The sequence below is a fragment of the Dromaius novaehollandiae genome, chromosome 11 (assembly GCF_036370855.1).
Source record: "Dromaius novaehollandiae isolate bDroNov1 chromosome 11, bDroNov1.hap1, whole genome shotgun sequence".
NCBI classification, from domain to species: domain Eukaryota; kingdom Metazoa; phylum Chordata; class Aves; order Casuariiformes; family Dromaiidae; genus Dromaius; species Dromaius novaehollandiae.
The window spans coordinates 27,360,406-27,372,447 of NC_088108.1; the positions used below are offsets into that span (position 1 = coordinate 27,360,406).

At 49.5% G+C, this 12,042-nt stretch overlaps 1 protein-coding gene across 2 annotated transcripts in view; it reads left to right on the forward strand.

Annotated features, from left to right (window-relative positions):
- The window catches only part of LOC112980856 (rho GTPase-activating protein 20-like), a 38,924-nt gene that overhangs the window by 16,219 nt on the left and 10,663 nt on the right, over positions 1-12,042 (forward strand). The window contains exons 2-6 of one of the 2 annotated variants that reach the window (XM_064518500.1): positions 4,230-4,312; positions 8,543-8,713; positions 9,337-9,486; positions 11,045-11,086; positions 11,835-11,919. In XM_064518500.1, coding sequence (XP_064374570.1) covers positions 4,233-4,312; positions 8,543-8,713; positions 9,337-9,486; positions 11,045-11,086; positions 11,835-11,919 — 528 coding nt within the window. In that variant the 5' untranslated portion in view covers positions 4,230-4,232. The remainder of the gene's footprint in view (positions 1-4,229; positions 4,313-8,542; positions 8,714-9,336; positions 9,487-11,044; positions 11,087-11,834; positions 11,920-12,042) is intronic. The other variant, XM_064518501.1, reaches the window with a different exon arrangement.

The window sequence follows — 12,042 nt, forward strand, 5'->3', positions numbered from 1 at the left end:
ATGGTGTAGATCACATTAAAGAAGTGCAATGTAATTTCCTGCTCTTGTAGGACATAGGAAAATTCTTGCACTGCATTTCAAATGATTTCTTGACATCTCCAATGATTACCTCAAAGAGCACAGCTTGCGTTACCGCCATCAATTTATTAAGCTTTATCATGGCTGCATGAGGCAAATAAAAATTGTGCTTCACTTGTTGACAGAGAAATGGAAAGACAGACCAGGAAGATGACTTTATTTTTCTCCCTGGGTCTCTTTAGCAGCAAAGCTAGAAAAAGAATGGAGGAGTTGAGCCTCATACAACTGCTACCTGTCAGTCCATAGTGACACTCGCCTGTAAGGCAAGAAGGATGTTCAGGAGGGCCAGTTAAGTTAAGATACAGCTTCCCCCTGGGGCCTTGGAGCCGTGAAAGCCCAGTCGGGCCCCCGCAGAACCCAGCAGCCGCTCACCTGGGGCTCAGCATCCCCGGACAGGACTGTTCGGTCAGTTCCCTGCGGCAGAGCTAGAGCAGAGGTGCATGTGCTAAGTGAAGTGGCCAGTCCTGTCCTGTAATAGCGAGACCTAAGAGTGCAAGTATGTTAAATGATACAGAGAGCTGTCATGTGTGGTTTTAACCATCTCTTCCATTAGTGATATGTGCCGTCACGTGTTGGTATCCAAAGTCATATGATGCTTAGTCAATATAGCGTTCCTTGGAAGATGGCAGTAGTGAGGACCTAGGATTTCCTGGTCCAAGAACAGGAAGGTCAGGTCAGATAGTGTCTAGTACGTTTCCATAGACCCATCGCACCCAACATTTCAGAGTTTTCATTGAGAGACATTTGACCAGCTCTCCCGGTGAGAAGGCTGAGGACTGCCAAAGGATGTGGTGTGAGCTCTGTTTCTTCATCTGGCAGGGTATGATTTTTGACATTAAAACGACGTCGGTCTGATTGCCTTTTTCTGACTTTGCTGGCTGGTGTTGGCATGTTTGCTCCTCTGTTTGTTACTTTGGTCACATTTTTTGGTACATTTTGGTTATCCCTTGGCGGGGGGGGGGGGGGCGGTTTGCAACAAAGCCATGAAGCTGTGAACTCTAAAAATATGCAGGATTCAGAGCACTTTTTTATGTCACTGGAATAACACTCAAGGTGTCAGAAGACTTTTCTTGTCCAGTAACCTCTTGAGGAAACATCACCTACATTGGCTAGCCCATATAAACCAAAATTGGTTAAAACAGGGCACACAGCTAGGCTCTCCCAAGAAGGGAAGGAGAAAAAGAGCAACTGTTTTGTCCTGCATGTCTACTTAACGCAAAGGCAGAACAATTTATTCTTGCTCTACTAAATATGCAAATCAAGTGAAGTATGTTAAAAGTGAGAATGTCAGTTAGTTGTGTGCCCCATTCACCCAGTAAGGTCCCAGCTGTGTGGTCCCGTGACCGTCGTCTCAGTGGTGTCCTGCCAAGGACATGTGCTTGGCGGGGGTAGCACAGACCGTGGCTGAGGGCTTGGAAGGCTGTTTGCTGATTTGTCTGAGGTCTATTTTGGATCAGGCAACTGGACCTCCATGCAGCTGATGATGTCAGTATTTGATCTGGAGGCTGAGTGTGGGGAATAGCTTGTGTCTTGCAGTCACAGCATTTCACGGGAAACCCCGGGCTCTGCCTGGACTGCGGTACCTTCACTGGTGGTCGGGTGGCTGCTGGAAGCGGTGCCAGTGAAAAGGTCACCAGACCGGTCTGGAGAAATGCACGGGTGGGCACAAGCGCGGCTTCTTGGAGGGCATGCCTGCCGTCACTCAGATGCAGTCTGAAACCATTCCTGACGATCAGGAGAAAACATACACCAGAACTTTTTCTCTATCGCTGGGTAACGAAATCCTGACTGTCCGATTTTTCCCCTGATATTTATTCTGGGTAAATGACTTTCTACACTACACTCGTGTTACGAGTTATGTTGTTGGTATTCCTAACCAAGTGGCACCACAGAGGAAACTACAGTTCTGGGGAGACCAAAACGATCCCTTTCCCTGCAGTAAGGTTTTTATGTGCCGCAGGGTCCTTGGGAAGAGAGGATGGTATCACTTGCAAGGTTGCAATGCCACTCAAGACGATACCACAGTGCCCCTGGCCCAGAGATGCCTCAGGCCTCCTGCACGTCCACTCTGCTCGTTCAGCTGACGACCACCGGGGATCGTCACCACCCCCCCTCTTCCTTCCCGAAGATGCTGCATTTAGCAAGATACGGCTGCTTTACTGTATCTTATTTTGTAAGAACGTTTTATCCTACTAAGGCACCTCTGAAAGCTAGATGTTCCCTCTCGGTACCCTCTCCTTTTTCAAAACAGACATTTTTGAGCTGGTGTTATTTTTATTCAGTTCTCTCTGTGAAACACCCTAAGACAGGCTTAGATCTTTGCTTGGCAAAGCCAAATCAGGGAATGAGGGAGAAATTGCCATCCATTTGCCTCTCTGTCTACATGTATACAGATACACAAAGAAACTGCTTAAAAGAGTGTTACTGATGTTGCAAATCTGAGCATTTGGACTTTAGGAAAAGACCTAATTAAATCGTTCTTGCGACCCCACTCCCACTCTGAGTTCCTTCATCATATACGCTTTTTCACAAGGCCACCTGTGCTTCGGAGTGCACAGATGGACCTGGCCAAGCAGTGAATCAGAGATGCGTGTTATGGGGAGCTCTTGCCTCTGGGATTCCCTGGACCTTTGCTGCGGAAGTCGCCGGTGTCTCGTAAAGGGGACGGGACGTGAGGAGGAGTGTGCGATGCCTCCTGGCAACTCGACTCCTTGCCCGCCTCTGCCGCAGTTCCCTTTCCAAAGCTTGGTAAATCACTCCCATCAGCTTTCGAGGTGGCCACTAATGACCTGTTCTCAATTTTCTGGATTCCTGACGTAAATCCCATGGAGACAGAGTTACAGAAGTGGGGAGCCCTTTCGGCTCCAGCAAAAGTGAGCAGGAGCCGTGCTTCAGACGGACACCACCTCCAGCCAACCTTTCTGTCTGCTCAGAAGAATGAAATCCAGTGTGCTGAACACCCACATTCATTGTAGTCACTCTGTTCTGGGGCTTTCCATCAGAGAAATGGGGATAATACCTTCCTCTAACATCGTAAGAGTGTCATGATAATGTGGTTAATGTTTTAGGTACTGAGCTCTAATAACATAATGTACTCAGAGACAGTATTAATGAGCTCACATGCAACGAGCACATTCTGCATTCAGCACAGGGCTTGAATAGTGTACAATAAATAAAAATAGCTCTCTTTCTCTAGGGGACCTCTCCTCAACCAGCTATCCTGATTTCTCTTATTCTTAGGATCCTCCACATTTCAGTATGTTCAAAAGTTGAGAGGTTGATAAGTCTCAGCATATTCTCAACTTTTGTGTTCCTAAAGCTGTAAGGCAGGCACATGCTGAAATTGGGAATGAGCTGTGCAACAGATTATCCCTTGCTTACTAAGCGTGAGCTCTTCATTTAAGGGTCTGTCTCCTGGGCTAAAATCTGGCATTTTTCTCCAGCACAAAATTCATTTAGCAAATAAAAGGAGACCTGTGACCTTCATGTGCATATGTTGACTTGGATGCTTACCAGGTCTCACCGACAAGTCTCACCATTACAGTCACCTCATTTGTGTGTCATACAAGACTTTGTGGCTAAGACTGTTAAAAAAAAGATGAGTGTCTTGAGGTTACGTAACCTGGAGCGGGGCTTAATAACAGTCTATTTCCTGAATCTATAAGTCATGGAAATTAAAGATAGAGAAAAATCTGTTAAGTAATCTCATCTGTTCCTTTAGACCATAAAACATTGCTCCTACAGTATTGTATGCTGCCCATAACTTTGTTGAGTCCAGTTTTAAATGGGATTTCCATACCTTTCCTTAGCTGACTATTCCACTGTCTACAAGACATGAGTATTAGGAAATTTTTCCTGACCTTCAGCCCGAGTTTTTTCTCTGCTCAATTTCATGCCATTGCTTTGAATTTTGGCTGTGAAAACAGGAAGCATTTCCAGTTCGGAAAGTCTTGAGCATCCCACATAAATGTGAGAGTTGACAAGCTTTTTAATAGCAAGGAAAGGAAGGAAGTGTCTCTGAGAGCACAGACTGTGGCCTTCAGTGGTGAAGTTCGGTGTATTTAACAGATAAAAAGAAAACTTGTGGAGTGCAATAAGCAGGGCTGCTTCCCAGGTGGCCACACTAACGGGAATGTATTTTTCTCTTACAGAAAATGAAGCCCATAGCCCAAAGAAGACGATCTACCCCTTCTGCCATTACTAAAGCTCTCAGCAAATCAAAATACCATCCCAGGTAGAGGAAATGGCTTTTTGAGCCTTTATTTTTACCTTTCTACATATACAGACCAAACCCAAGCTGCTTTTCTAATTCAGTTCACAATGTCAAGGGTAATTTTTGTGTGGACAGTTATGGAAGATTTTCTGCTTTGCTGGAACATGCTTTAAAAAGGTAGTACAGAGAGTGTATAGTGCCAGTGATCTCCGTTACAGAGATGTAAACCAGAATAACTCCAGTGAGCTTGGTGGAGTTACTCTGGGTTTGCAGCTTTGTAGCAGAGATAAGAGTGTGACCCTTATGGAAGAATAGCCACAGCGAAGGTGAACTCTGCGTGCCGCTGGCTGCACACGCGACAGTGTTTGGTTACCCGTAGCAGCCCGGTTTGAGAGGCCAAGAGCAGATTGCCCGTGACAAGACACACCGTTCCCCACGGTATGAGGCCTTCAAGGAGGATGGGCTGGAGACGTCTGCAAGGTTAGCTGGTTATTTTCAGAGCAGTCAGGATTAGGTCTAGGTGTTTGATGCCCATCACATCAAGGTATACGTATACCTGCCCGGTGCTGCGCAGCGCAGAGCCGCCCAGGCAAAATCAGGGACTGCAAGGTGTGCAGGTTTCTACGGTGTGTTTCGCTGTTGTTGGAGCTGGGATAAATGAGCTCCGACACGCCTCTCACTTCCCTCGGTGGGGAGTTCGCACTGCTGGCAGCGCAGGCATCACCCGCGCAGCCCCGAGAGCAGCGCGGGGACCGGCTGGTGAAGGGCCCTTCCTCCATCCCTCGCGGCGCAGAGCCACTCCACTCCCCGCCGTCAGCGTATGAAATGCTCTGTACAGCCCAAGTGGAGCTGCGTGACAGATCTTCCAGGGTCCCCGACAGCTCTCCTGGCCCTTCTGCCGTGTGCCCTCGTGCCCATCAGCCCGCTGACTTAGCGAAACCCTCAAGCAGGGGCATGTTCAGAGCTGGCAGGGCCATGGCGTGGCTCTGCCTGCGCTGCCGTGCTTGGTCTCCAGGTCAGACGAGGACCGAGTCTCCTGAGTTGTCACCTGGGAGTTGCTCCCCAAACTCGCACTCGGCTGGAAGCCCGGAGTGCCTCCCTTTCGCCCGGGCAGGGCACCGTGCCTGCGGGAAGCCACTGTGCTCCTGCCAGGCAGCAGCGAGGAGCCACCGCTCGCAGACGCCGAAGCCAGGGCACCCTCCTCCTGGGATGCCGTGACGAGGTCACTCATCATCATCTGCACAAATGCATGCTGGTTTGTTGCTTGGGAAGCCATGCCCCCTAAAAAGAATAAGAGATTTTCCTTTTATATATATACACATATATCTGTATATCCCCCCTATGCCTGCAAACAGCAGAAGCAGCACTATTCCAGCTGCTCTTGCAAAGGAGACAAGCTTCCCTGTGTGGTTCTGGCTGGGCAGTCAATGAATGTTTAGCTGATGGATTCACTGCTGTTTAGTCTACCATCTCGCCAGCAATGGGCAATGGCACGAGAAACAGAAACAGAGGTGCCCTAAGAAATGAAACAACTGATGTCAGAGGGGAGAGAGACAGAAACAAACTTTGGAGACAGAAGCGGCCCAGTGCAGAGCGTTATGTGAAGGGCTGCTCTGTGCTGGGACATCAGTGCCAGCAGTGTGCGGCTGCGGGTGAGCAGCAGAACTGGGAAGCGTGAAAACAGAGGACCTTGGTGAAGAGAAGCCCTGTATGGGCCTGCCTGTGTTCTGCGCTTTGGGTGAGAGCGGAGTCAGCCCCCTCCCCTGGGCGCTGACTACAACAGGGGGCTGACATTTAATTTGAATTAAAGAGAAAGAGGCTGTAAACTACCCCAACCATGAAAGATCTGGAAGGAGCTGTTGCAGGGAGAGGGAGGTCAGGCAATAACACTGCCTGGACCACAGGTCTCATTGATGGAACAGCCCCGGGGCGAAAGTAGCTGCCTTCAGAGCAGGTGCAGGGCAGCCCAGGTGTGTGGGGACGGTGCAGCAGGGCACAGGCACGGTGCGGCACTCGCTGCCTCTCGTGTAGGCCCCTCAGCTGCCTCCATCCCTGGTGAGGATGCTCTGGTTAGCTGCCCCCCCCAGCACGCCCGTGCGGGACTCGCCGCAGGAGCTCTGCCCGTTCCCTGTCCTGTCTGCTGGGATCACGGGTGGGAAGGGCTGGTTTTGAGATTCAGCTGTGTTTCCAGACACAGAGTCCTCTGGGAGCGTGTGGAGGCTGGGAACAGCGTTTGGGGGGACACTAAGGAGTCTGCCAGCTCTCTGTTAGGATATAGATTAGGATCCTCTATAGGATGAGGGCATCCCATGCTCCTGTCTGCCTTGATCTGATAACGATCTTATAAATAACATTTCCTGAGGGATTTGTTTAGCTTGGGTTTTTTTTTTTTTTCTTTTCTTTGTAAGAAAAAGATGACAACATTGGACTGATTTACATTTTGGCCATGACCAGCCCTCCTAAAGATCAGCCCTTTTTTGTCGCCCTGTAGGTAATTGCTGCAGGGCACATCCTGCTTTTCCGAAACATCCATGCAGGAGCCAATCTCACAGGATTGTTTAAAACAAAGAGCAGAATTTGTTTTCATTCAGTTGTGTCCTGGCCAAGTGATGTGGCTTCTTTGCCGTTCTTCCCTGCCCCCAACTTGCACTAAAAAAAAAGGAAAGAAAAGAAACAAATTCTTGACTTTATTTGGCCGGAGAATATCCTTGTGAGGGAGGGGAGCTTTAAGCGTTTCTCGTGATGGATTGCTCTGAAGGGAGCTGGTACGATGCCATCTTTGCTTAGGCCACCAGAGTATTGGTGAATTTTTTTGCTTTCCTGCTGTTGTGTTTACAAAGCTGTGCGACTCCTCCAGCACTCGGAAATCCAGTGCCGAGCTGGAGCAATGGTGTGGCTCCCACTGCTCCAGTGAGGCACACGGGAAGCTTTTAACAGCAGGTCTAAAGATGATTTTTTTTCTCACTGGTAGTGGCGGCAGCTGCAGAAGTCAAGCGAGCACTTGCTGGTAGTGAGGAGGGAAGGGTGGATTTCTGCCTGCGAGAGTGCAGGTGTTTCTGTGGCTGGAGGATGATTTTCAAAAGCCGCTAATGAATAGCTTTAACCTCAGTCCCATGAAATCAGAGCAGCTTATTTCTGAGGCCAGTGGAAATGAGTTAGGCTAGCAATGCTGAAAACATGTGTTTTTCCATTTGTTAGTGTCGGGACTACGCTCAGACTAGAGCAGTACTGCTGAGGGGTGGAGGAAAGACGGGTCCCTGCCCACATGCCCTTGCCTGCAGACAAGATGCACGTTCCTGTGCGTGCGTAGGGAAAGGAGCAGCTCCCTGTCTTTCTGTCTACTTAAATGCAAAGCCGTTTCTCTGAGGTTAGCAAATCCATTCGGGACCAGGCCCACAAGCAAGGTCTCTCGGCAAGGAAGTGTTGCTTATTTATTCCGTGCACTCCCACCTCCAAAGCGCGGGCGGGTCCGGGACGCGGCTGCCGTGCGAGCCGGAGCGCGGGGCAGGGCCGGCGGGGCAGGAGACCCCCGGGAGCAGCGCCGAGCGGCTGGGGCAGAGCGGGGAGACGAGCGGCTGTCCCAGCTGAGGAGAGCACAGAGAGGGTCTGCTTTAGTCCCAGCGACCGCTTGTTGACTTCAATCAACGTGCAGCAGCCATCGGTTTTTTTGGAAATGTCCAGCTCCTAAATCAGTGTCAGCAGAAACACAAGTTGCTGGATTTCAGCCAGGCAAACCAGAATCAGATGGCTGGAATTAGACGAGTACATGCAGTTCATTTTCTTTGTGCTACAGCACTTGCACTGACAAGCAGTTCAATACAGGCAGAAAACATGGGTGGAAATGAAAAAGCCCGTCTCCACCAGCATTCCCTCGCCACGCCGTGCTGACTGCTGCCACGAGCCGGGGATTGCCGGTCATTTTCCGTCTTCTTTTTGAGTCACAACTCCTATGCCTATGCAGGGCATAAGTGCTTTGCTTGAGTGAGAAATGACTCAAAAATGAATATTTGAGTGGCTTAACCCCTCCGGATTTGGTGGAGGCATTCACGTCGGCTTGAGGCCGATGACATGAACTAATGGGGCAGAGGCAGGCAGATGCGGTTCGTGGTTGAGAGCAGCAGGGGCAGGGCTGGGAGAAGCACTAGGCCGTCAAGCTGTTCCAGAACAAAGTCGCCTGTGTCCGGTGCTGGTCATGAACCCTTGTGGGAAAGGCTTACTGACAAAGTCTTACGCTTTTTGTTCCTCCTGCAGGGAAACTACCCTCTCCTCTTCCCATTCGGACAATGGGCTGCCGAGCGGGATGTGCAGCAGCCCGGGCTCTACTTTCCTCCTGGATGAGCGGGTACAGCTAACCATGGGCCTGCAGACCCAGGAGAGACACTTGATCCTGTTCAGTGACGCGCTGATCATCGCCAAGTCCAAGTAAGAGGAATTCACGCTTGCTCACTTTCCCGGTACCTGCGGTTGAGGCTGGACTCGGAGCTATTTGTGGAGCAGGCACCAGAACAACCCTTCTTCTCAAACTTGGCTCTAAAATGTGGCATCCCCTCCCTTTCACCTCCAGAAATTCCTCTTGGTGTTTATGTTTCACAAGAGTTTCCTGAAGGAAAAGGTTATCTAAGTGATTTTGCCCTTTCACTTTTGTGGCTTCTCGAAGAAATAGCATGAGGGCAGGAAGCAGTGCGTGCAGAAAACTGGTTCCTGCTCTGGCTGCTTCTGCCAGGGTTTCATATAACATGTAAGTGAGCAGCCTGGGTGACTTCAGCCGTTAGAAAGACAGCATAGCCAGTAATTAGCCTGAATCACCACCTGCCTGCCTGTGGCTCTGGTGAATCACGCTGCTCTGAGCCGCAGCCGTCCCGCTGCAGCCGCCAGCCCCAAAATCAGCTTGCAGAACCTTCTGGTAGTGCCCGCACAGGCCCAGACATCTAGCTTTTGGGGGCTGTTGCTGTCGCTACATCTGTGTGACTAGAAGATGGTGTGACCAGACCGTGGAGGTCTAGACGTTAGGATATGGCCTAAGAGATCCGTGATTTGAATTGCAGATCCTCCTCCAGCTTGAAGCTGAAAAAGCAGGTGCACCTGAGTGAAATATGGACCAGCACCTGTCTCAGCGAAGTAACAGAGAAAAAGATGAGTCCTGAGAATTCATTTGTCATCGGCTGGCCTACCACCAACTATGTTGTCACCTTCAGGTATCACATCGGACACCAGTCCTCCGCTTGCAGCCTGGCAGCTGCCCAAGTCCTCCATGCATCAAGCCAAGGGATGACTGAGGGTGTAGGGCCCTGAACCCTGCTACACCCGCTCTCCCGTTGAGTATAGGACTTGTATTAACATTTAGCAGTGCGGGGAAAGCTTAGATCTTGGGAGACAGTCATCTTAAGAGTGTGTCTGCATGCTGGTCCCTGAGAGCCTTTTAAACTAGAGGGCCGAGCCTTGCAAGGGCTGTTGTGGTGAGGGCCAACCCTGCAGCAGAACGTCCTGGATCAGCCCATCCCAAGTGTGCCGTGGCCAGCCAGCTGTGCCGTTAGGTAGCCCACAAGGGTGTTGTTTCAGCAACTGCCAGCAGCCACTTCTGTACAAGATTAGCCCTAGTTTGAGAATTTTTCATTGTGAAGAAGGGGTTAGTTATGCCAACAAAAAACGGCAGATGGCCTTGTGCCAAGACTAAACCCTTTATCCACCAGTAGCGTGACATGGGCAGCTCCTGGGCAAACCTTCCTCCTGCCGTTGTCTGCCGGAGTGTCCCAAGCCCCCAGCAGCAGCTCGCAAAGATGGAGAGGTTCTTCAGGATGGATCTGCGCAAGCAGCGCAGTCCAGAGCTTGCTTAGTCTGTGCTAACCCCCAAGACAGGAAGGCGGGGGAGCATGGAGCAGTCTGGATAATAGCCAGATCATGTCCAGATGCCATCTAAAAGACTAAGCTAGTGTTGTGCCGGAGCTAACAAGGCTCACCCAAAGGCAGGTAAGTTTTTAACTAGCTTGAGCTCTGTGTAGCTTGGCCAGGTTGAATCTGAGGCTGGTGTAGGCACCGGAGGCCCAGCTCTCCATTAGCTCAGGCGTCTCTGCTGCAGCCTCTGCCTTGCGAGGCAGAGAGGCCATCGGTCTTCAGGGTCCTCCGTGCCCAGGGCACGGCGGGGCGGCGGGGCTGCCGTGGGGCAGCCGCCTCCGCGGAAAGAGAAACGGGAGCCGCGCTCTCATTTCACACTCGCCGTCTCATCGTGTTCAAAAGCCAGGCTGGTCCCTCCTGGGTTGACTCCTGGCCTTAGGACTCATGCGCTGACATGTCAGCAGACGTTTGTGTTTTCATCCAAACTCAGCAGCAGCCCCATTTCCTTCACGTCACTGAGACCTGAGTAACCTGTGTTGGCAGCAGAAGCTTCTAGGAACTGCAGACGTTGGAAAGGAAATAGCGGTAGAAAAAAATAGTAATTAAAGGTCGTTGCAAAGATATTAAAGGCCTGCAAGATGAGTTAACTCCAGCATCATAGAAAGTTATTCATTTCTTATCTGAACACTTGTCAGCCTGGGCAGGAAATGTAGTCCAGTGTGTTGCTGGGATTTTTTTTTATTACTATTGTTGTTATTCATTAAAATAGAACAGAACCAGGAAAAGACTGTGCTTGTGTTCCTGGGCTTTGCAGGAAGGAACTTTGACTTACAGCTATATGCAAGTGAAACTGGGTAGAGTTTCCAAAGACTATTAACCGCTCAGCACTTGTTTGATGATCTGCCTCTCTTTTATCTTCAGCTCAGCTGACGTGAAGGAACGGTGGCTCTCCACGTTACTGTGGTAAGTGACTCTCCTTGCATCCTCCTTCTGGGTGGCTCTTCTGCAGTCCTCAGAGGAAATGTAAGATGCTAGGTGTCGAATCACCTCTGATTTTCAGGACATTAAGTGTCTAGCTACCATTCAAAAAAATCCCCTTTTGAAACCTGAATGTAGAATCCATTGGTGAAAGCAAAATTAGTTTTGACAGTCCAGAAAAGATTAAATCCACTAGAAGATAACATTTTTGGAGCATGTTTTTTTTCCTTTGGAGCTAAATGTTGGCTTTGCTGATTGCTATGGAAATGTCACAAATGATATTGATTCTTTAGATGGTTTTTGGTTTGAACAGAAGTTCATATTTCACGGCATCTAGAGGCTCCAGGTTTTTTCTAATACTATGATTTTAAGTGTTTTTTTCCAGTAACATCCAGGCAGGAGTGTTTGTGTAGGTACAGAGAGGGGAAGAATTTGTCTTTGGATTTGTGGACAACATTACCATAAGGATGCTGGAAGCTATTGCACAAGACATGTCTGCATTAAGTATTGCCCTGTGGGGTTTTTCCTTTCTGGGGCCTCAAAGAAAGATAAATAAGCCAGTAAGAGCATATGACCACACTAGGAATTTTGCATGTTATTATTACTGACATAATTAATCTTTATTATTATACTGCCAAGGAGCAGGTCACTCGGACCTCTTGGATCCAAATCTTAGGGTTGTCCTTGAGTTCTGTTGGGAAATTATATTCCTCCCTTTTCCTTTGGTATTCAGGCACATCAGTGAGGCAAAACGGCATGAGTACCTGCAGACTCTCGCCCTTCAGATCTTTGTGCAGGATGCCGATAACTCTTCTTCTGTAAGTAAAACTAAGAACCTGCCCGTCAGACCAGTAACACATGGAGATCTGTGAGGTGGGAGAAGGCAGACAGGGCTGTGGTGCTGCTGCTGATGTCCCCGTTTAAAACACAGCTCCCACCTG